At 42.7% G+C, this 25,417-nt stretch overlaps 1 protein-coding gene and 1 long non-coding RNA gene across 3 annotated transcripts in view; one reads left to right on the forward strand and one right to left on the reverse strand.

Annotated features, from left to right (window-relative positions):
- Positions 1-21,984, reverse strand: part of LOC138738438 (protein crumbs homolog 1-like) — a 114,631-nt gene extending 92,647 nt beyond the window's left edge. For both annotated transcript variants that reach the window (XM_069888661.1, XM_069888650.1), the window contains exon 1: positions 21,734-21,984. In XM_069888661.1, the coding sequence (XP_069744762.1) occupies positions 21,734-21,797 (64 nt within the window). In that variant the 5' untranslated portion in view covers positions 21,798-21,984. The remainder of the gene's footprint in view (positions 1-21,733) is intronic.
- Positions 16,848-24,696, forward strand: LOC138738449 (uncharacterized). Its single transcript, XR_011341551.1, has 4 exons — positions 16,848-17,105; positions 18,953-19,021; positions 23,632-23,718; positions 24,454-24,696. It is a non-coding gene; the product is annotated as an uncharacterized lncRNA (long non-coding RNA).
- Positions 24,697-25,417: the final 721 nt, after the last annotated feature.

A 25,417-nucleotide genomic window follows, 5' to 3' on the forward strand; every position in this document is an offset into this window, starting at 1 on the left:
TCCTCGTCCCATTGATCTTCTCCCAGACCATACACCTCCATACCCCTCTCATCTGTGTATCTATCCAATTGAAATCAAACCTGCATCCACCTCCTCTGCTGGCAGCTCGTTCCACACTCACACCTCTCCCTGGAATGAAGTTTCCCCTAATGTTCCCTTTAAACTTTTCACCCTTAACTGTTTGCCTCTCATTCTTGTCTCACCTAACTTCAGTGGAAAAAACCTGTTTGCATTTACCCTATCTATGCCCCTCATTATTTCGTACACCTCCATCAAATCTCCTTTCATTTTTCAATGCTCCAAGGAATACAATTCTTCAAGTCCTAGCAACATCCTTGTATATTTTCTCTGCACCCTTTCAAAACTGCATACGATACAGTTTGGCCTCACCAATGTTTTATACAACTTCAGCATAACATCCCAACTCCTGTGGAGTGGAACACAAAAGTCTGAAGACACTGTGATTGTAATAAAAACACAGAAAGGCTGGAAGAACTCAGCAGGTCTTGCAGCGTCCATGGAAGGTAAGGATAAATAACCTACATTTAAAGCCTCAGCCCTTCTTCATGATGATAACTTTATTTCCAATAGACCTGCTGTTTCGCCAGCCTTTCTGTGTTTTTAACCCAACTCCTATACTCAATACTCAGACATATGAAGGTCAACGTGCCAAAAGCTTTCTGTCAGGGAATTGTGCATCTGTATTCTCAGTTCATTCTGTTCTGCCACACTCTGAAGTTCCCTACTGTTTACCAGGTATGTCCTTATGCTGGTCTGAACTCCCAAAGTGCAACACCTCCCACTTCTCTCCATTAAATTCCATCTGCCCTTTTACAGTCCATTTTTCCAGCTGGCCCAGATCCCTTTGCAAGCTTTGAAAGCTTTTCTCTCTGTCCTCTACACCCCTCGACCTTTGTGTCATCTGCAAACTTGCTGATCCAATTTACCACATTATCATCCAGATGACAAACAACAATGGTCCCAGCACTGATCCCTGAGGCACCCACTAGTCACAGGCCTCCAGTCTGAGAGGCAGCCACCCACTACCACCCTCTGGCCTCTCCCACAAAGCCAATGACTAATCCAATTTTAACACCTATTACTAAAGAAAACCATAGAAGACCACAGTACAGAAACAGGCCATTTCAGCCCTTCTATCTGTGCCAAACAATTTTTTTAATAGAGAGAGTGCAGAGAAGGTTCACGAGAATGTTGATAGGATTTCGGGGTCTGAGTTCCAGGGAAAGGTTGTGCAGACTGGGGCTTTTTTCTCTGGAGCGTAGAAGATTGAGAGGGGACTTGATAGAGGTGTTTAAGATTTTAAAAGAGACAGACAGAGTAAACGTGGATAGGCTTTTTCAATTAAGAGTGGGGGAGATTCAAACTAGAGGACATGGTTTAAGATTGAAGGGGGAAAATTATAAGGGGAACATGAGGGGAAATTTCTTTATGCAGAGGTTGGTGGGGATGTGGAATGAGCTTCCGGCAGACGTGGTCGAGGCGGGATCATTGGTTACATTTAAGGAAAGACTGGATCGTTACATGGATAGGAGGGGACTAGAGGGGTATGGACCGGGTGCTGGTCAGTGGGACTAGGAGGGTGGGGATTTGCTTTGGCATGGACTAGTAGGGCCGAACTGGCCTGTTCTGTGCTGTAAGTGGTTATATGGTTATATGGTTGTCCCACTGACCTGCACCCAGCCCATAGCCCTCCATACCTCTCCCATCCAAATTGTCCAAATTCCTCTTAAATGTTAAAATTGAGCCCACATTCACCACCTCAGCTGGCAGCTCATTCCACACTCCCATCACTCTCTCTCTGAAGACATTTTCCCTAACCTTTTCCCCTCTCACTCTTAACCCATGTCCTCTGGTTTGTATCTCACCCACCCTCAGTGGAAAAAAAGCCAATCTACATTTATTCTCTCTCTATCCCCCTCAAAATTTTAAATACCCCTATAAAATCTGCCCTCATTCTTCTACATTCAAGGGAATAAAGTCCTTTTTAATCTTTCCTTGTAACTCAGTTCCTGAAGTCCAGGCAACATCCTACTAAATCTTCTCTGCACTCTTTCTATCTTACTGATATCTTTCCTGTAGTTAGGTGACCAAAACTGCACACAATGCTCCAAATTTGGCCTCACCAAAGTCTTATGCAAATTTACCATAACATCCCAACTCCTATGCTCAATACTTTGATTTATGAAGGCCAATATGGCAAAAGCTCTCTTTAAAACCCTGTCCACCTGTAATGATACTTTCAGAGAATTATGAATTTGATTTCCTAGGTCCCTCTGTTCTATCGCACTCCTCAGTGCCCTACCATTTTCTGTGTACATCATTTACCGTGTACATCCTTTCTTGGTTTGTCCTTCCAAAATGCAACATCTCACACTTCTCTGCATTAAATTTTATCTGCCATTTTTCAGCTCATTTTTCCAACTGGTCCAGATCCCTCTGCAAGCTTTGTAAACCTTCTTCACTGTTCACAACACCTCTAATATTGAGTGACTGAACTTTCTTAACCAACCTCCCATACGGGACCTTATCAAAGGCCTTACTAAAATCCATGTAGACATCTTTCATCAATTTTCCTTGTAACCTCCTCAAAAAAATCTTTAAAAATTGGATATACATGACCTAACACACTCAAAGCCATGTTGACTATCCCTTTTAATCAGCCTGTATATACAGTCTTTTTGGATACATCCAGCAACTTACCCACCACTCATCACAGACACATTTTCCCTGCTCCTCCCCCCTCTGCCTTCCACAGGGATCGCTCCCTCCACGACTCCCTTGTCTACTCCTCCCTCCCCACCTATCATCCCCTTGGTACCTACCCCTGTGACCACAGGAAATGCTTCACTTACACCCACACCTCCTCCCTCACCACCATTCAGGGTCCTACCATTACGTACCAGACAGCAGCGATAAAAATGAGCCCAGACGGTGTTATAGTTAAAATAATATTTTTAATTATTAATCAACAATTGTATAATACCTACTCTAATTTAACTGACTTATCTAAATGTAACTAAATTTATATACAATTATCTAACTTAAGCCCCTTTTTGCATTTGCATCCCAGTAAATTGGCCATTCAGTGTCCTGGGATAGGAATGGGGATTTGGCCTTTCACACTAGACCACTCGTAACTGCGACACTGAACGCTTTCACACTTGCAAGGGTTTATCCCCAGCATTTGGTCTGTTCTACCTTTAATAGGAAGAGCCTGCAATGCAATTGCCTGTTTCACACTTGCCTGATCTCAACGCCGGTGTCTGCAGATGCCGGGGATTGTACTAAGGGTCGAGGCTGGCAATCCTCAGTGTGAGATGACGTCATCTGACGCCAGCGTTGAGCAGATTTTGGCTTCGCGCTTGCCACTTTAAAGGCTGATTGGTGTTCGATTCCTGGGATCACTAGGAAGTGTGAAAGAGGCTTAACTGTGTGTGAATATATCGGAGTGTGGAATGACGCAAGCCACTACAGCTCAAGATCCAAATCTAGGAAGGCCGTTCAAAGTTCAGTGATGGCACGTGGGTTTGAAATTGATGCGTCACACAGGCTTGAAAATGGTTGAGACACACAGGCCTTACATGGTGAGACACACACCTAGATGGAAGGAGCAGTTCATGAAATGGGTAAAAGAGACCTGGGGTGACAGAAGTTTGATTAACTCACGAAAACACTTGCTTTGGTACTTCAGAGAAATGCCCTTTTTAGGCGAGTACCTTCTTTTTATGGATCAGTCGAAGTGAGTGCAGTATTTTGTCTGCCAACAGAGAACCCTTTTTGGGAGTTAGTCGAGTAGAGTGCAGTATTTCTTATGCAACTTTAAAACCCTTTTTGGGGGTCAGATGAAGTGGTTTATCATCCCTCTAAATTAACAGGAGGAACTCTGATAGTCTGTCGATAACCACACAATGAGGCCAAGTGAGTTTCTCAATCCCACAAAGAAAGTCAAAGAGATGTTTCTCTTGTGCTGCCTTCTTAAAATCGCCCTTTGAATAAAATGAGTACTGTCCTGGCTCCTCCAAGGCTGAACCCCTTCACTCTGCAAATGTATCAACTTTTTGTCTTCGAAGCCTGCTGCTAGTTCATAGTCACATTCCAAAACTTGCAGGCTTTGGCTAAATCCGTTCTCTTAAAGGGACAGTCCACACTATTAAAATGAACTGAAAAATGGGAGAATGTCACATGACATTTCACAAGGATCATCTACTTTTCCCTCTGCCTCCTTTCAGCATTCACAGAGCGCAACACCCCAATTCCCCTATCAATTCTCACCTTTCCACCCTCCTGGCCCAATTATCTGTTCTCCTCCTCGGCCATTTCTTTAACTCAGCCGCTGCCTGTTTTTTTCTCATACATTGAAGAAGGGCCCGAAACGTCAGTAATATTTCTTCACTTCCTGTTGAGTAACTCCAGTATTTCTATGTTTTTACTTCTATCAGAGCATCTGCAGACCTCCGTGTTTTATTTGAATGTTAGGGATAACCTGTTAGTTTGCAGAAATAAAATTGAAATTAAAGCTCAGTATTGTGCTCCACTTAGCAGAAACAAAAAAAATCGAGACTTTGTAAATTTGAACTTAATTATGATACAGCTCTAGAACAAAACTGAGATGTTTGCTTCATTGTTCCTGACACTGGACCCTGTCAAGAGTATGCATTGAGTTTTCCAATTGATGGGAGGGCTATATCCAGATGCAGGTCAATGGGTCCAAGTGGATTAAATAATTCAGCATGGACTGGATGGACTGAAGGGCCTGTTTCTGTGCTGTGCAGTTTGACTGTAGTTTGACGAATGCTGGGCACAGTAATCATGCCACTAGATATCGCTGTTGGAGATGGAACAGCTTTGTGTCTGTACTCCCATCACAGGGGAGATGCCTGGCGCATCATGAATCCTAATTCTTCTATTACTTCCAAACTGAAATCAAGTGATGTGTGTAATCAGGCAGTGACAAAGCCTTTCTTTATAACGACCACTTTGAACTGTTCACCCTGATTCGAATCAGCCTGTGACTAATGCATTAACATGGACAAGTCAGCAGTGAATCCAGCATGACTTCTTGAACTTAGTCGACACATCAATACACACACACATATATATGTAGTGTGTGTGTTTGTGTGCGAGTGTGTGTGTGTGTGTGTGTGTGTGTGTGTGTGTATGTACGTGTGTGTGCGTGCGTGTGTGTGTGTATGTTAGTGTGCGCGTGTGTGTGCGTTTGTGTGCGCATATGTGCATGCGCGCATGTGTGTTTGTGTGTGTTAGTGTGTGTGTGTGCATGCGAGTGAGTGTGCGTGCGTGCGTGTGTGTGCGTGTGTGTGTGCGTGCAAGTGTGTGCGCGTGTGTGTTTGTGTTTGTGTGTGTGTGCGTGCATGTGCATGTGTGTGTGTTTGTGTGCGCGTGTGTGTGTGTTTGTGTGTGTGCATGCTTGTGTGTGCGTGTGTGTGCATGTGTATGCATGTGTGCATGTGCATGTGTGTGTGCGTGTGTGTGTTTGTGTGTGCGTGTATGTGCGTGTATGTGTGTGTTTGTGTGCGCGTGTGTGCATGTGTGTGTGTGTTTGTGTGCATGTGTGTGTTTGTGTGTGTGCGTGTTTGTGTGTGCGTGTATGCATGCGTGTGTGTGCGCGCGCATGTGTGTGTGCGCGCGCGCATGTGTGTGCACGTGTGTGTGTTTGTGTGCGCGTGTGTGCATGTGCGTGTGTGTGTGCATGTGTGTGCACGCATGTGTGTGTGCGCGCGTGTGTGTGCGTGTGTGTTTGTGTGTGTGTTTGTGTGTGCGTGTATGCGTGCGTGTGTTTGTGTATGTGTGTGCATGTGTGTGTGTGCGCGCACGTGTGTTAATGTGTGTGTGTGTGTGCGTGTGCACATGCATGCATGTGTGTGTTTGTGCGCATGTGTGTGTACTTGTGTGCGTGTGTGCATGTGTGTGTGTGTGTCGTGCGTGTGTGTGCGCATGTGTGTGTGTACGCGCGTGTGTGTACGCGCGTTTGTGTGTGCGCGTGCGTGCATGTGTGTGTGTGTGTGTGTGTGTGTGTGTGTGTGTGTGTGTGTGTGTGTGTGTGTGTGTGTGTGTGTTTCCACTAATTCAGCCATGTTTAACTCACAGGAGGAAATCATGCAGAATAATACCTTCCACTCACTGCTTTGAAGAACTTATATCAGAACTATTTCGTATTTCCAAAAACTAATCCAAATACTTCTTAACATTCTGGGCTGAGACAGAATTTGTTTTCTTGGTACATGGCCCAGATTATCAGCCAAGGGTGATGAGGGGACGGGCCAATGGTGATGAGGGTACAGGCTGACAGTGATGGGGGACAGGCTGATGGAGTTGAGGGGAGCATCTGACAATGATGGGGGGACAGGCCGATGGTGATGGGAGGATGGGCTGCCAGTGATGAGGGAATGGGCCGATGGTGATGGGGGGATGGGCTGATGGTGATGAGGGGACCAGCTGATGGTGATAAAAGGATGGGGGATGGTGACGAGGCGACGGGCTGATGGTTACGAGGAGACGGGCCGCTAGTGATGGGGGGGATGTGCCGATGGTGATGAAAAGTTAGAAATGCTGGCAATTTGAAAATAGGTACGGTGTGGTACAGTGAGTAGAGATTCCACCTCACAGAATTGGAGACCCATGTTCAATCACAGCCCCTGTCTGTGTGCAGTTTGCATGCTCTCCCCATGGCTGTGGGTTTCCTATCATATTGCAAAGAAATGCAGGTTGCGGTAAGTTACCCCTAGTTGTGGGTCAGGGGTAGAATCTGGGAGGAGTTATTGAGAATTTTGGATGGTATAAAATTGGATTAATGTTTGTGAGTTTAATATATGTGATATATGTGAGTTTAGACCGATCCATGGTAGTAACTTTAACGTTTATTTTGTGAAGAAATGTTAATTTAATTAAATGATATTAAGAAATGGTGTGTGTGTGTGTGTGTGTGTGTGTGTGTGTGTGTGTGTGTGTGTGTGTGTGTGCACATTCCTTTTCACACTACTGACCCATGACTGCATCACCAGATCCAGCTCCAATAGAGTCACCAAGTTTGCAACAGTTGTTGGTTCCATCAGCAACAATGAGAAGAGGTGGAAAATCTTATGATATGGTGAGAGAGTAACAACCTGAGACTCAACATGGACAAGATGAAGGAGATGATCGTGGACTTCAGGAGGACCAGGAACGGCCACCCTCCACTACACATCAACAACTCTGTAGTAGAGAGAGTGGAGAGCACCAGGTTCCTCAGAGTTCACTTAACTAGTGACCTATCATGGACACTCAACATCTCCTCACTTGTCAGGACGGCGCAACAGTGACTGCACTTCCTGAGAAAACTGAAGCAGGCAAGGCTACTGGTCACCATTATTGCAACCTCCTCTCGAAGTTCTCTCGAGAGCATCCTGGCCGGCTGCATCACAGGGTGGTACAGTTGCTGCAGAGAAATGAATTGGAGATCAATCCACAGGAGCGACAGAGAGGGTAACTAGAGTCTTCTTCCACCACCCCAGCCCCCTTGATGTGATCTACAGGGATCATTGTCTGAAGAGAGTGCACAAAATCATTGAGAACCCCTTCCACCCTGTATACAGCTGTTCCCATCGGTGAAGAGATACAGGAGTATCAGAGCTAGAACCACCAGCTTCTTTCCACGGGCTGTGAGAATGATAAACAAGTAAAGGAACTGCTCACACTAACCATCTGAGACTCTCAGATGAAGAAAACAGTATGTATTTATTTATTTATCTATTTATTTGTATAGATAAAATACTTGCCCTGCGTATGTATTGTTCGTCTGTATGTGCGTTATGTCTGGTCTGCATGTTTTGCACTGAGGACTGTAAAATGCTGTTTCGTCGAGTTGTTTTTGAATAATCAGCTGACAATAAACTTGACTTGACTTGAATAGTTGAGGTTGTGGATTGCCAGCAGTTTTTCTCATAGGATGAGGATAGAGTAAATGAATTGAATGTTTTTTTCCATTTTATCTGCTCAGTGGGCCAGGAGTCTGCAGGGTATTTGCACTTGGGGGTGATCTGCAAACCTCATGGCAGCTCACACTGATGTGGACATCATTGCCAACACACCTATGTCCTAGTCATGACCTTACGCAGCCAAGGGAGGGGTGAGGAGGGTGCAGGAGCAGGCTTTGGAGGGAGGTGTAATGAGGATGGGGAGTGGCACTGTGTCCCTGGAGAAGAGCACTCAGTTTCTATAGGTACAATGGTGGATTTCCAGGACTGGTGGTCTCCATAGGGGTTTGAATGATAACAATGTTATAATATGAACCTGTAAAATAGTGTGTCGATAAGAAGTCTGTAGTATTATCTTCACTAAATAAACCACCTTTGTTGAAGGGAATAAATGGAGTAAGGGAACAGTATACCTTCCTGGATCCACTTGACAAGATTTGAAAGGAGCCTGCTTGCATTGCTGTAACCTAACTTCAGGCAGGAAACAGAGGTCCTGGTCAGTGAGTTTACTGAGAGTCTGCCTTCAACTTGCGCCATGGCTGAGGTAACAACGAGTCCAATATTCACTTCTCATGCCAACTAGTCCTCAGGAAATTCACCCAGCCATGAACACAGAACAGCTGGAGATACGCAAGACTACTGGTGCTGGGATCCAGGGCAAAAAAAGCAATCAGCTGTAGGAACTTGGTAGATCGAGTGGCATCTGCAGTGGGGAAAGGAAATGTCGACGTTTTGCCTGTCTTCCTGCACCAGATTGTTTTTTTGTTTCAAGCAAAGCTTCTTATCTGAATGGCTTCCGTTACTCATAGGAAAAACAATTTAAAAATTGCACTCCATCATGTATCAGAACTTTTACAGCATCATTCCATTTAAAATCCCACTGATTCTGATCATAAAGCCATCAGGCATAGGAACAGATTGAGGCCATTTGACCCATCAGGTTTGCTCTGCCAGTTAAAGCATGGCTGATGTATTTTTGCTCTCCACTCCATTCTCTCTCCTTTTTCCTATAAGCATTTATTGCCATTGCAAAGCAAGAACCTCCGCTTTAAATCTACCCAATGACCTGGCCTCCATAACCATCCATGGCAACGGGTTCCACATATTGATCACATTCTGGATGAAGAAATTTCTCCCCATCTATGTTCTGAAGGGACATCCTTTTACTCTGAAGCTCTGCTCTCTGATCTCAGACTCTCACACCATTGGAACATGTCCTACACATCCACCCCATCTAACTCTTTCAAAATTTGGCAGGGTTCAATGAGTATCCTCCACCACCACCCCCCCCCCCCACCCCACCTCCACCCACCTCCCCCATCCTTCTAATCTGCAGCAAGTACAGTCCCAGAGCCAATAAATGCTCCACATATGTTAATCCTCTCATCCCCAAGGTAATTCACATAAAACTCCTTGGATCCTCTCCAATGCCAGTCCTTCCTTCAATATGAGGCCCAAAACTGCTTTAATACTCCAATTATTTATTGGAGATCCTCTGCCACTGGTGGTAGACTTGAAGTGGCAAGCAAAATCCATCCCATGAATCTGTTAAACTGGCAGCCTCACATCGAACACCTGAGTATTTCAGTGTTGAATACCTCATGGCATCGTTATGGATTCAGAAGGAGACCATTAATCCAGTCAATTCCATTGCACATGACAAGAAAAGGCTACAGAGAGTTGTGAACTCAGCCAGCACTATCATGTGGATCAGTCTTCACTCTGCTAAGGACATCTACAGAGGCAGTGTCTGAAGAAAGCAGATTCTATACTCGAGGACCCTCACTAACCAGGCCATGCCCTCTTCACTCTGCTACCATTGGGAAGGAGGCGCAGGAAACTCAAGATGAACAGCCAGAGGCAGCTTCTTCCCCTCTGCCATCAGATTCTTGAATGGACAATGAATCACAGACACTCCCTCACTTTCTCTTATTTTTTGGACTAATTTATTTATTTTTGAATGTAATTTTGCAGTAATGTTTACGCTATGAAATGCTGCAAAACAATGAATTTTGTGACATGTTCATGACAATAAATTCTGATTCTGATTCCCCTGTAGAGACGTTATCTTGTCCTCATTTCCCTGTGCTACTTGGGCTACTTTTCCAGTCAGTTCAGAAAAAAACTTTTTATCTAACTCATTGGTTGGTTCTGACACTTTTTCCATCATTTCAAAGAATTGTTTTGCACTCATTTATGCCAATTGACAAGCCACATCGCAGAGCTGCCAAACGTTGACAGTTCTGCACATTCACTCACTGTCAGAATGCACAGTCTATCTCCTCGTATGACCCAAGCATTTCTTTTTTCATTTACCTTGTTAAAAATAACCTAATTTTTTTTCCATAGAGAAGTTACCATTGATTATATAGATCAATTGTATTAAAACTTTCTACTGAAGTAAATCCATTAAAACTTCTGATACCATGCCACAGCAAGTGACATTAATACAATCTACTGCAGAGGAGAATGTGTCTCATTAGAATTTCAATACCTTCATTTCTCAGTTCTTCATGGTAATCACAAAATTTTGTGCCACTTTCTTGAAGTATTTTGGACCATTTCAAGGAGGTGATCAAACATGGACAGGAGGTAGGAGAATTGTCCCTCTGTATTGTCAGAGTTTGGGAGACATCTCACTGCAAGTCAAAGCAGAATTCTGGGAGTCTCTAGTTCTTGTCTCACCTGACCTCAGTGGGAAAAGCTGTTTGTATTTACCCTATCTACACCCCTCATAATTTTGTATACCCCTATCAAATCTCCCTTCAATATTCCAGAAGATAGTCTTAACCTGTTTAATTTTTCTCTGTCACAGCACAGTACAGGCCCTTTGGCCCACCATGTTGTGCCGACCTTTAGACCCTGCCTCCCACATGACCCTCCACTTTAAATTCATCTATATGCTCATCTAGTGGTCTCTTGAAATTCACCAATGTCCTTGCCTCCACCACTGACCCAGGTCATGCATTCCACACACCAACCACTCTCTGGGTAAAAATCCTTCCTCTCATATCTTCCTTGAACTTCCCACCCATTACCTTAAAGCCATGCCCTCTAGTATTGAACAGCTGTGCACTAAGAAGGAGACACTGGCTGTCCACTCTATCTATTCCTCAATATCTTGTGCACCTCTATCATGTCTCCTCTCATCCTCTTTCTCTACAAAGAGTAAAGCCCTAGCTACCTTAATCTCTGCTCATAATGCATGCTCTCTAAACCAGGTAGCATCCTGGTAAATCTGCTCTGCACCCTTCCCAACATGTCCACGTCTCTCCTATAATGAGGCAACCAGGATTGGGCACAGTACTCCAAGTGTGGTCTAACCAGAGTTTTGTAGAGCTGTATCATTACCTCAAGGCTCTCAAACTCAATCCTTCAATTTATGAAAACTAGCACCCCATAAACATTCTTAATGACCCTGTCTACCTGTCAGGCATCTTTCAGGGAACTGTGGACATGGACCCCCAGATCCCTCTGCTCCTGTACACGACCAAGAACCCTGTCATTAACTTTGTACTCTGTCTTAGAGTTTATCCTTCCAAAGTGTACCACCTCATACTTCTCCGGATTGAATTCCATTGTGTTTTTTTTTCTCAAATATGCTTAGGAAGATCAGTTTTATGGAGTATTTTATGAACTGACAGAAGCGGAGAGGTGTGGGAAGTTGAGGGCATGGGTTCTAATGATTAAATTTAGGAATTTAACAAACCAGAATTGGAGGAGTGCAGAGATCACGGTGGACTCCAGGGTTGGTGGAAATTGTGGAGACAGCATTCTACAGGCTCTTCAACCTAACTCATTCATGCTAACCAAATTGGCATTCTGAGCAAGTCCCACTTACCTGCATTTGATCCACACCCTTGTAAACCTTTCCTATCCATGTATCTATCTGTTCACCAGTTTCCCTGCTCTGATCAGCTTTAATGAGATTTGAGCGGTGTATCTAATAGGCAAGAGTTTGTAAAAGATAAGTGTTAGATTTGGAAACTCAACAATTTCTTTATAATTAAATTGGGATGTAATGTTATTTACACCTATTTTGAAAGATACCATTTTAATTATTTCTTTTGCCACATTATCCAAGGTCCTGACAAAACAAGCATCTTTATATTCTCGCAGTAGAACAAACTGTGACATCAGGGAGTCTTAATCTTCTGTGAGAGAGATTTACCCACAAAAATTAAGAACATTATTCATGCAGTGTGCTGTACTGCTAAATATAATTCTTGGCAGAATGTGATTTTTTTTATTGAAGGAAAAAAATATTCCCTTCTCTTTATTAATGCTTCTGCAAAATACAAAGGCCTGGCATTTGAGAGACTCTAGACAATGCATTCATATTGGGCAAGACATTGTGGGGAGGTTTGGAAAATGATGCAAACATCTTTGTGGTAGTTTTGTGTTTGGAACTGGCCTTCCAAATGAAAGGGCTTTGTTTGTAAGTTTATATCCTCATAATAATGCCAGCATTCATGGACCATCTCTATTTTCCCCCTGGTTACGAGGAGGTAAGAGTTACCAATAGTGGCAAGTCTGGAGTCACATGCAGCCTGGATTCATCTCTGAGGGACAAGAGTAGCAGGGTGGGTTACTCATGGAAACTAATTATTCCATTTGTTCCACATTGAAGCTATGGTTCAACATCCATTCGAACTTGATATTCTTTGTCAAAGGTCCAAGTGTCTGGCTGTTAATTCAGTGTCAACCATTGGACTAACATTAACACTGTAACAGAGCAGAAATACCTCCAGAATCTTCAAGCATTTCAATAGCATCCCAATCATTCCTTCTGGCAATTTGAACACAACAACTTGCCACAAAAGAAACACAGCAACCTGAGGGGTAACTTTTTCTCCAGACAGTGGTGGTGTATGGAATGGACTACCGGAGGAGGCAGTTGAGACATTTGGATGGATGCATGGATAGGATGCCTCAATGACTACCGTCCATCATCATGAAGTGCTTCAGACACATCAAACTCCTGCTGACCCCCCCTCACTGGACCCCCTGCAGATAGCATACAGATCCAACTGCTCTATGGATGATGCCATCGTCACTGCCCTATCCCACTTGGAAAATAAGGACTCATAAGTTCAAATGCTGTTTATTGACTTCAGTTCAGTATTCAACACTATCATACATCAGTACCCATTAAGGAAGTTGGTCCTGCTGGGTCTAAACACTTCCCTCTGCAATTGGATTCTTGACTTCCTGTCGGGGAGATCTCAGGCAGTTCAAATCAGTAACAGCACCTCCAAGGCCATCATACTGAGCACGGGGGCCCCCCAGGGCTGCGTGCTTAGTCCACTGCTGTTCCCTCTTTTGACCCACGACTGTGCGGCTCAACACAGCTCAAATCACTTCATCAAGTTCACTGACGATACGATACGATTGCCTTATTAGTAAGAATGAGGAGGTAGCAAACAGAAATGAAGTGCAGTGGCTAATGGACTGTTACAGAGCCAACAACCTGTATCTGAATGTTAAAAAAACGAAAGAGATGGTTATTGACTTCAGGAGGGCCCGGGGGCCTGGGGGGCACACTCCACTGACCATTGACACTCAACTGTTGAGGTTGTCGAGACAACTGGTCCCTTAACTCTAGCTCCATATCCAAGAAAGCCCAGCAGTGCCTCTACCTCCTGCAAAGGCTGAGAAAAGTTAATCTCCCACCTTCCATCCTCACTATATTCCACAGAGGATGTATTGAGAGCATCCTGTGCAACTGCATCACCACCTGGTTTGGAAGCTGTACCTCTTCGACTGCAAGACCCTACAGAGGTTGGTGAAGTCAGCGGAAAAGATCATTGGGGGGATGGGAGGACTCTTCATACCATGAAGGACATCTACAATGCTCGATGCAGATGGAAAGCAATAAACATGGTGAAGGACTCCACACACCCCTCACATAAATTGTTCTCCCTTCTGCCATCTGGTAGGAGGACTGCAGCACTAGGGTCCTTACATCCAAATTGGGCAAGTTTTTTTCCCCCAAGCCATCAGGCTCCTGAATTCCCAGAACATATGTGGATAGTGTACTGTGGACTTTTACTCTGTATGTCTTAATATTTTAATGTGTTTAACTTCTATACTTGGACAGGTTGGGGGAGTGGGCTGCTGAATGGAAGATGACGTTCAATGTAAGCAAATGTGAGGTTATCCATTTTGGGGGCAATAATAGGAAAGCTGAGTATTATTTAAATGGAGACAAGCTAGGGAGTGGGGAGGAGCAAATGGATCTGGGAGTACTTGTTCACCGGTCACTGAAGACTAGCATGCAGGTTCAGAAAGCTGTGAAGAAGGCTAATGGCATGTTGGCTTTCATAAAGAGGGGATTGGAGTATAGGAACAGAGACGCCCTTCTGCAGTTGTACAGGGCCCTGGTGAGACCCCACCTGGAGTATTGTGTCCAGTTCTGGTCTCCAATTTTGAGGAAGGACATACTAGCTATAGAGGGTGTGCAGCGCGGATTTACAAGGTTAGTTCCAGGGATGGCGGGGTTGACATATGCTGATAGGCTAGAAAAACTGGACTTGTATCCGATGGAGTTTAGAAGGATGAGGGGGGACATGATTGAGGTATACAAAATCATCAGGGGGATAGACAGGGTGAAGTCGGATTACTTATTCCCAATGATGGGGGAGACGAGGACTAGAGGGCATAGTTTAAGAATACAGGGTAAGCCCTTTAGGACGGAGATGAGAAAACATTTTTTTACCCAGAGAAGTGTGAATCTGTGGAATGCTCTGCCACAGAGGGTGGTAGAGGCAGATTCGATGATTATGTTCAAAAGAGAGTTAGATAAGACTCTAGTGGGCAAAGGAGTTAAGGGTTATGGGGATAAGGCTGGAAAGGGTTACTGATGGTAGTGATCTGCCATGATCTGTAAAATGGCGGTGCTGGCTCGACGGGCCGAAGGGCCTACTCCAGCTCCTATTGTCTATTGTCTATTGTCTATTATCATGGTATGAACAATAAATAAAGGTGGCTTGACTTGACTAGAACAGAGGTGGTCAAATTTGCTTAATGCAAGAGGCACATGCGATAAACTTCAGATGTTTGAGAGCCACCAGACATGAAAGAATATTACATACACATTTTACTCTTGCATGCAGAGTTTGTTGCAAAAATGTTACATAAATATTGAGAAATACAAGTACATAATAATATTTATCCATGTATAGTTTTTAAACTGCTAATTTTTATTAGTTTCAACATCAAAATGTACACAAATATTGTGGACCAATTTTTAGGTAAAATTTAGGAGGTCAACTATTACAGGTATATTACTTTTGATCACGATAAGTACCTGCGTTGTTCAGGGTGTGAGAAGCTCAGATGGGTGAACAGAAGGTTGAGACTGGGTGGTAAGTCTGTGTTCGAGGCATCAGCGGTTTGGATAGGTGGGTGGCTGGTAAGTCCTTGGTTGGAGGGTTGGGAGCTCGGATGGGCGGGTGGTTGGGACCAGGTTGTAAGTTCAAGTTCGGTGCTTTGAGATTGAATGGGTGGACGGACGGGCCTAGGCAAGTGTATGTGGTCAGGGCATCGGGAACTTGGATGGGCGGGAGGTTGGGGATTGAGAGTTTGGATGGGCGAACAGCCTGAGCCTGGGAAAGAGTCTGTGTCAGGGCATTGGGTGCTCTGGTGGCCGTGCAACCTGGGGCTAGGCAAGAATCCATGGTCAAGGCATCAGGAGCTCTGGATGGTGGGAGGCTGGGGCCAAAAATAGGGGGGGGTTGATTTTTGCATGCGCTTATATAGTATACATACAAAATATTTTCAATTGCAAGCCACACCCACTAAAACAGTGGTTCCCAACCTTTTACTTTCCACTCACATACCACTTTAAGTATTCCCTAAGCCATAAGTGTTCTGTGATTAGTAAGGGATTGCTTAAGGTGGTATGTGGGTGGAAAGAAAAAGTGTGAAAACCACTGTTGTAATCATTCCAAATGGACTCGTTATGTGCACGGTTTCATAACTCCAAAGGAAATGGGCCAATGACAATTTTTCTCAAGCAAAATATTTCAGTAATAATTGGGTCTAGACCAGTGATTCTCAACCTTCCCTTCCTACTCACATCCCACCTTAAGCAATCCCTTACTAATCACAGAACACCTATGGCATAGGGAATACTTAAAGTGGGATGTGAGTGGAAAGTAAAAGGTTGGGAACCACTGCACTAAAACTACCTCTGTGGCACTGGTTCCTACGATTTAGGTCTCAGCCAACATATATCCGTGAGCTACACATTATATGTCAAAAAGCCTCTTGTGGCTCACCAGCTGCGTTAGAGGGACATGGGTCAAATGCAAGCAGGTGGGACCCGAGTGCAGGTTGAGTCAAAGGACTGTGCTGTGTGGCTCTATGACATTCAACAACCATGGTCAGTCATTTTAACTCCCTTTGACCAACCCATCTCTGCCTGATGAAAGTAACTTCCTCTCTCCCTTTCTGAAAATTATCTCGAACCTGAAACATTAAATCAGTTTCTCTTTCCACAGATGCTGGCTGACCTGCTGTGCGTTCCCCACATTTTCTGGTTTTTTTTTTCAGATTTTGTCAATCAGCAGGGTTGATTTTGGATTTTTTAAAAATCAGATACTTCCCCCATAGGGTGAATTGTTGTTCCCTTTTGTTATATCTCTGGCTGGCTCCAAACTTCATTCTTCTTGCCTGCTCACAGCAGTTTTTACAGAAGTGTTTTTGGGAAAGTAAATCAGAGACCGTAGTTCTCTGGAATCTTAACCCAGCATTGCAGTGAGTTCTGGAATATGTAGAGTTAAATATCAATTGGCAGAGGAGAGTGAATAACCTCACAACTTACAAGGTCACCTGAAGACATCTCAACCCTCCCGCAATTTTGGCGTTTTTGAGGATCACTGAAGTTTTCAGTTCCCCTTAGGACCTTGGTCAAGATCTGGAATTCCTTCTCTAACCCTCCTCTTCTCAGGCTCTTCTCAAAACTTAACCCTTTGTCCTCTCTCCTCACATCTGCTTCGCTCACTCAGTCTCAGACTTTGTTGGTTAATGCGATCATGAGCATAGAACATTACAGTACAGTACAGGCTCTTTGGTCGTTGATGTTGTGCTAGTTCGGAATGTTTGGCCAAGGTAAGCATGCTCTTCAAATTCAAGTTATTGTTGTGGTATGTATCTCTGGAACCTTGGGAATTTGTAGCAGGTTTAATAATGACTTGGACCTCAGGAGGATACTTATATCCCTGCCCTCTCAACAACCTTCCATGGAAGCCATCGCAGGAAGAGCTGGTACATTCAAATACTTTACTAACCCCTTTGGTGTGGGCTTTTACTGTATATGTCTTAATATTGTAATGTGTTTAACTTCTATTCTAACTTCTCTTTAGTAAATATCCTCTGTGGACTTGGAGAAATCCTATCTCATCTTTACCGTGCAAGCATGGTATGAACGATAAATAAAGGTGTCTTGACTTGACTTGATGTACATCATTGTCCTGCATTGTTACATAAAGGGGAGCAAAGCAAAAAGATCTTGTAACTTAATATGATGCAACCAATGAATTAAACAACTAGAAAGGAAGGGCTGATGGATGTGGCTGAGTTAAATTCTCAGTCCTACAGGGATGCACAAAGCTAGTTGTTGTTCACCGAGAGAGTTTTATCTTCAGCTGTCAGACTGATCCCTTCTGAAAAATTACCAGGCCTTCTGATAATCACCAACTTGTAATATACCTTTGCAAAATATACCCAGCCTGAAACCTAGTACAAAAAATAAAATGCTACAGAATATGAACCAGTTTGTCATCAGACTCACCGACAACTCAGATCACATTGTAACTGATTCTCTGACCCCTGCATGCAATGTTCCCTGACAATCTCATCAGTATGTGTGCGATTTCCTGCTAATTTGCTCTGTATGTGCCCAATTTATTGGCTCAAGGACCCCTATAAACCTTGGTCATAACCTCAGACAGAAGGAACAAAAGCCTAAATCCCAGCATCCCTCAGTTTTTCTCTCAGCTGTTAGGCTCTTGAATGTCCCTGTACTACCCTTAACTCAACCATGCACTACTCTAGACCACCAAAAGATTTGTTTGCGTCATTATAAGTATACCGTTATATATTATAAGCACAGTTAGTGTAGCGGATAGTACAACGCTATTACAGCTCCAGAGACCCAGGTTCAAACCCGGTGTTGTCTGTAAGACGTTTGTATATTCTCCCTGTGTTTGCATGGGTTTCCTCCAGGTACTCCAGTTTCCTCCAACCCTTCAAAACATATGGGTGTTGTAGGTGTATTTGGGCTGCACAAGGTCATGGGCAAGAAGGGTCCGTTATCATGTAAAAATTAATATACTGACTGGTAGCATCTCAGCCTAGTTCGGGAATTCAACTGCCCAGGAATGCTGAAGGCTCCAGAAGGTCACAATCATGGCCAAGTATACAACAGGGTCCGCCCTCCCATCCATTGCAAACATGCATGTGAGCTCAAGAAGACAGCCAACATCATAAAGGACTCCCATCACTCTGGTCACAACCTCCTCTCACTGCTCCCTCCAGGGTATATTTCATGAGCCTGAAGAACAGCAAGCTCTAGGTTCAAGAACAGTTTCTTTCCAACATCCCCCCCCCCCCCCCACCCCCTTGTTACACTGATCAGGGACAGCTCTGACACCACAAATGGACTGCCTGCCCTATTGCAAAGTTACTTTTTTCACACTTGGATGACTGAATATTTATAACCTCTCTCTATTTTTTAAATTCAATTAAATATTTAATATTTGATATTTGTTTTTCAAGTATTTGTTTTACAAAGTACCTGTTCAGCTGCAACAAGTAAGAATTTTGGTACAAATGTACATTGTGTATGACCATAAACTCATTATTGTTTATTAAAATATTACTGTTTTTGCGTTAACTGCAACTCTGAATATTTATTGACCTAATCCTGAATATTATTTCTTTTTTTATGTCTGAAGGTGCAGTATAGTGATTTAAATTATACAATTGAAGTTGGTGTATCTTAAATACCTGTGTGGCTGCAGCAGGTAAGAATTTTGGTGAACTGACTAATTCTACTTGGTATAGGACAATAAACTTTCGGCGACGAGTGGAGAACTATTATGCAGCTCTGAGGAGTGTAACACCTCGCGTAGAAGGAGCATGGATTTGGCAGAGTGGGCATTTCTGTGGTCAAACTCTTGATTTATTTGAAAATGTGATAACCGAAAATTTATGAGGATAAAAATATAAAATTATTCTTCAGGAGGATGAATGAGAATATTTGTTTAAACCTGGTGGCACAATTCTAAAAGGGGTTAAAAAAAAATCCAGGGTGATCTGGGGTTTAGATCCTTAAGTGGCTGCAGGTGGCAAGACAGGTTAAGAAAAACTTGAACGTTATTTATAAATAGAGACAGCGTGCCCTAAGCAAGGAAGTAAAGACAAATCTTCGGAAGCACAGGTTTATCAGAGTTTGTGTCCAGTTTTTTTTTTCATGCCACGTATGAGGAAAATCTGAAAGAATTAGAAGAAAGCAGAAGAGATTTACCAAAATGTTTTCATTTTATATGCGTGAAAGGAATAACTGTCAGGGCAGTGGAGAGAAGGGCAGCTGTGATAGTGGGACCAGCGCAGTTGCTCTGTATAGAGCTAGATAGACAACACAGCAAATGGCCTGTCTGAAGTCTGAATCTCCAACAAACACTAGCAACATTCTTTTTGTTTTGGATAAATACAACACTCCAGTCAGTTTCAAAATAAATCTCAGCTTCACACCAGTGAATTCACTTTACATAGGCAGAAATTTGGAATCTTGCTCCCATAACTGTGAAGGCAAAATCCCACAAGCAAAAGAATTGTTGTCAAAGTCCATAGGCAGTGCTCCTTCCAATGAGTGGGGAATGAATCGATTCAGAACTGAGGGGAAAGACATCTGCAGAACTCCTGGGTTATACACTGAAACGCAGATTGGACAACCAGACACAGCAGCATCGTAAAGCTCAACAATCACATGTCAGATATAAAGAGCCTCTTTTATCCTGAAAGTAGTTTAAGGTCTTGCTTTCACCAACAAAAAAAATTCTTCAGTTTGTCATAGCAACCATCCATTGAAAAAACAGTGATGGGTTCTGGGGAAAGCCCTATTGAATTCCTAGCTAACGAAGCCACTCAGAAGGTCCAAAGAAATCTTCAAACAACATCCCCTTCCCCCACCAACCCCATTGAATAAAGGTATTACTTATGCAGAAAAACATTTGTTAAGTAACTATAGAGACCATCAGAATTCAAGATGAGAGGGGCATTGGCTGAATGTTATACCAATGATGCAGGACTCAGCACTGGTGGTAACAAACTCACTGAGCAAACAAACTCAACTTCTTACAAATTGTCATTTAAAGTGTTCTGTTCCGCTCCAACAACTCTGAACAAATGTTATTGGCCGGATTATTTAGTAGCTATAACCGGTCAGTTTATTATGATTTTGGAGATTTCTGCAGGTCTTCCAGCCTGAGACACTGCAGCTGGATCTGACTGAACCCTCGAGAGGAGGGTAAACAGGCAGCAAACTGTTCCAACAGTGTGGTTCATTTGTCAATTCCGTCTGGCATTCACTCTCATCATCACCAGGCCTTCTGAACAGGTTCATGCCGTATTCTCACAAGCATTTTCCAAAGGTCCTGATACTCCTTCCGTTTCTGGAAACCCATGCTGAGGTTGCCTTCACCACTGTGTGCTTTAACTTTGCTAGAGGTGCTTACCAGATTTTCACTAGATGCTCATGCGATTTCTATAATAATCAATGAAACCATTACAAAGTACAACTGGAACACAGGCGATTACACAAGGTGATTACTTTGAATGGATCACTGGTGTGATTAGCTACAGGCTAATTCATCTGAAATTTGACCAGAACTGTAGTCCTTTACACTGATGTGTGTATATGCCTTCTTCTTCTAATGCAAAACAAGAACAGATAAGGTTTCACCTTTTTCAGAGGAAAGATTAAAAAGGCAGGCATCTGTACTGAGAACCTCTAAATGCTGGGCTTATCTCATGGGCCAATCCATGTGTTCACCCTGACGTTTCCAGCTACTTGTTTTCTCGATTTAAGCTATCACACCTCCTCAGTGACCTGTCCCTTTAACTTGAAGCTTGCCACCAACTGAGAAATATTTCGTTCCAGTCACAGGTCCCACCAGTGCTGTGTGCTCAGCCATAACCATCAATCGTCCTCGATACTGGAGGACAAGACAGAGCTGGATATCTCTCCTTTTGTTACGCGCTTCATGTGCAATAGAAAACAGCCTCCATCCCCTCCTCTCCTGCAGCGGATTCGACTACTCTAATTGCCAAGCAACAGCAAATGTTGTAACTATGGTTACTGAAAGAAATGACACTGTGCTGCTTTTGTTCCAGAAGTTAAGCAGTTCACACTCATTTAAAACTAAGTGTAAATTAGTAAGTCAGGCAGTAATTTGGCTTGAAAGTTAATTAATTAATCACAAAATATCCAAAGTTCATTTTTAGTTGGCACACCAAGTTGTAATGTTTTGTGTCCTTGGTACAGATTATGAGTGCACAAAGTGTTCAGCTCCCATAAAAACAAAAGCAACTCTCCTACACTCCTCATTCATGCTCAGGAAAGAAAGAAAGCCTATGTTAATTCACTAAAGTCAGTCTGTTCCTGTCTCCCTGCTACACTCACTAAACCAAACTAGTCAGGAAAGTTCAGTGCGAACAATTGACAGCTGACCTACCCCAAAAGAAGAAGGACATCAGAATCATGCCAGCGGAATGGCAAGAGCCCTTCTTTCCTTCCATGGTTATTGGAAAAGGCAGCCTAGAGACGCTGTCTGCAACAGCATGAAGCAGCTCCCACACTCAGATGACTCTCCAACATGTTCCTCAAAATCTGATGGGAAGAACATCACAAGCACTCCATGCCCAGCCACATCAGTGAACACCAATGACTGGCCCTGTCCACTGTCTCCAGCTTCACTCAACCTGCTCGAGCATTTTGTAATACGTGGTCTGGAATTCTCCACTGGACTGGCTCAGTAATGCCCAACAACTGAACTTTTAACAAGACATTTTCATTTCACATCATTTTCAACATCCTGTATGTCCATGAGCATTTACAGTTTCATACAGTTTTAACAGGTTGATCATAACTCATTCATGTGATGAAGGGTTTTACTCTTTTTTTAATTTCTTGAAGAAGTTTTTATAATTCTGAAAGTTTATAGCTGTAACCATTAATCCTTTAATACTCTGTTTATTAAAATTACTGACAGCTTAATATGATTTAGAGGAATGGTAATTATTTCAAAGCCTAATCCTATCTTTAGTTAAGTTTGTCACATTATATAGTGAGAAAGGCAAAGAGGCATAATTTATATAGAGTTACAATGAAAAGGAAGATTATTTGGTACCAAGCAAAGGCAGCATGAGAGCAGTGTTGTGGGGTTTATTCAGGAACCCTAAAAGCTGCTTGCTTTCACACCCAGTGGGTGGAGAGAGACAAGGTGTGTAGGTCTTTCCTATGCAGAGGGAGGGAGGGAGGTTTGCATGATGTTCTGAGCTGCATTCACCACCTCTGGAACCTCTAATCTTAGCAGAGCAGCTCCCATCCCATGATGCAATGTATCCAGCAAATTAGCTCTCAGTGGTGCACCTGTAGAAATTGTTTAGATCTAGCAGGGCCACGCCTAACTTCCTTAGTCTTCTAAGAAAGTACAGGTGGATTCATCAATTATCATGGAAATGAATAGATTTTTTTTAAAAAAGAAGAATGCTTCACTTAAATGTTTTTTCATTATTTTTTCAAATATATTTCTAAAGCCATTGGAAATTTTACTTGCACAGTACTTATGGGAGGGATGCAATGTCCCATTTAAGTTTCCTGCCAAGATGTTCTATTATTATAGAAGGTTACGGCCTGGATTTGGTCTTGTAATTCTTTTGGAATGAGTGGGAGAAACCTGGGTGGCAAGTCATGATGTTTCAGGTTCTTGCAATGTGTGGTTACTGTGTCAGGGAGTTTAGGTTTGATAGATTTCCGAAGCCTTTTCCAAAGAAAATTGATTATTTCCAACTTCCTGGAATTATTTGCAGTTTTCTATATATCATTAAACTACTGACAAAGTCTACAGTATGAGAAAAGATTATTTAAATACAACTTGCTGATTTGGACAGCTTTCTGGAATATATTCCTTGTAGGTTTCATGGGAACATCATGCAGTATCTTTACCTTTCACCCTTTCACCACTGAGGTACTTGCTTGCTCTGCTTCCACTGCCAACGATGCCTACATTGAAAGATTGCCCTATGACAAATTACAAGAGGACGAGTGGAGAAGCCACTATTTCTACCATCACAAACTTTACTCAAAGGGGTGATGGTGAAAATGTGCAAACCTGGCTTCACCGCCACATTCTGTGGTGCAGAGTGGTATTTATGTTTTCTGATAAATGTAAATTGTCTTTTGCTAAATCAATAATCTGCTAAACTTTATGTCAAATTAGTCGAAATACATTGTGGCGCTTCCCAGGCAGGGTAAGATTCTCGTGTCAAGGTAGAAAGGCGATCTCTTCATCTTTGAATTTGTTCAACAGATCATTTTACTTTATTTCTCATTTCTCCTCTGTCTCTGCAGCCCTTCTTTCAATATTACATTGATGTTTCAGTCAGAGGACTGCTGCCAAGATCAGCATTTATTGCCATTTCACATTCCATCTCACAGGTGGGCCTGACAAATTTCTTCCTATGATAGATATGATTGAACTTGATTTTGTTTGAAATCTCAGATTATTGTTTGAATTTAATGTCAAAGATGTCATAATGGATTTGAACTCTGCATTGCATTGGTACATGAGGTCATCTTCCAAAAATTATTAAATTACAGGCAAACTGGGCTGTACATTTTCATTCAACATGATCCTCTAACAGCACAGAGAAGGTGGATTCAGTTGAGGGGTGAATTTACAAAGAAGGTTCCCTGCTAAGTGTTATGGGGAGCAATCACTTCTACCTGAACAGACAGGCAAGGTCTGAGAGTAGTGTACAGTCTAAAGGAGAGCCTACTGGCTATGTGGCACTCCCTCAGTACTGCACCTCTGCGTTGATTAGCATCTCAAGCTTAGATCCCAACACTGAGCTTGGACCCACAACATTCAAAAATCCTGGTCAAGAATGCCATCTCTGTGTGTCCTGACTGTTTCTGAAATTATAAGTTGCTCATTGGTCGATCTAGAGTCATTTACAGGGAAAGTGGAACCTCAGAAGGTGTCACAAACACCATCACAGATTGTATTTAAGGTTATCAAATTGCTCCAATTTAAATCTCACAATTGTCCTTTGAACTGGAGGCACGCTCCAGTTTTTTTAACAATTGCCTACAAATTTCCGTTATTTTCTCATTCATGTTTTCCATATAGAAACAAACAATAAATCTATATTTTTGGTCTATTTTTGACAGCTTTTTGTGTAGCTATTAGCACATTTTCTAACTGCAAACCAAGCTTTGGGAGATAACTACATCTGCAGATGTTGGAATCTGAAGCTAAACTCAATCTGCTGGAGGAACTTAGTGAGTCAAGCAGCATCCGTGGGAGAAAAAGAATGGTCGACGTTTCAAGTTGAATCCCTTTATCAAGACCGGGGAAATGTAGCAGAGAAGCTGAAGGTTATCAGATCTCATGGATGAAAGCTCCAGATTGAGACCAGTAAGTCAACCACTAGCCCCAACGTTTCCAATATAATATTAGAAACAAAAATCTTTGGTTCTCAATTGCAGAGATGATTTAACTGCTGACTGCTTCTTCCTGAGCAGCTGAGACCAATTGCAAGTCCAGAATCCACTTCAAAATCCATTCCAGGCCACCATCCAACTATTCCAATGGTGCCAGCTTGAGTTTGTTCCTAGATAAGGCAGAGGTTTTAGTGGATTTCTTATGATGCAACAAAGCAAATTCAGGACAGTTTATTTGTTTTGTGATGCATAGGAATGATAGGTTTTTTTTAACAGTGGCCTACACATTCCTGTTATTTTCTCATTTATGTTTTCCACACAGAAACAATCAATAAATCTAGTCTCAGTTTATTTTTGTTCACTTTTTGTGTTGCTGTTAACATATTTTTAATAGCAAACTGAGCTTTAGGAGATAGCTACATCTGCTTGGAAGTTTTGAAGAGATTATTCCATGTACACTTCTGACATTTTACATGTCCCCTGTGAGATCTGCACACTCTCATTTGTCCTAATTCATGTTTTGAAAATTGTATTGCTTTCATAAGATTTTATGAATATACACCAAACTGCAAATGTAAAGATCAGATGTATTTTTTGCTCTAAAAATCAGGAATCTTTATGTTTGTGAGTTTATACATTCTGCTGCTCAGACACTCACTTTTAAAATGTGAACCATGTCCTCACCATCAAT

This window comes from Narcine bancroftii, chromosome 1 (genome assembly GCF_036971445.1).
Source record: "Narcine bancroftii isolate sNarBan1 chromosome 1, sNarBan1.hap1, whole genome shotgun sequence".
NCBI lineage: Eukaryota > Metazoa > Chordata > Chondrichthyes > Torpediniformes > Narcinidae > Narcine > Narcine bancroftii.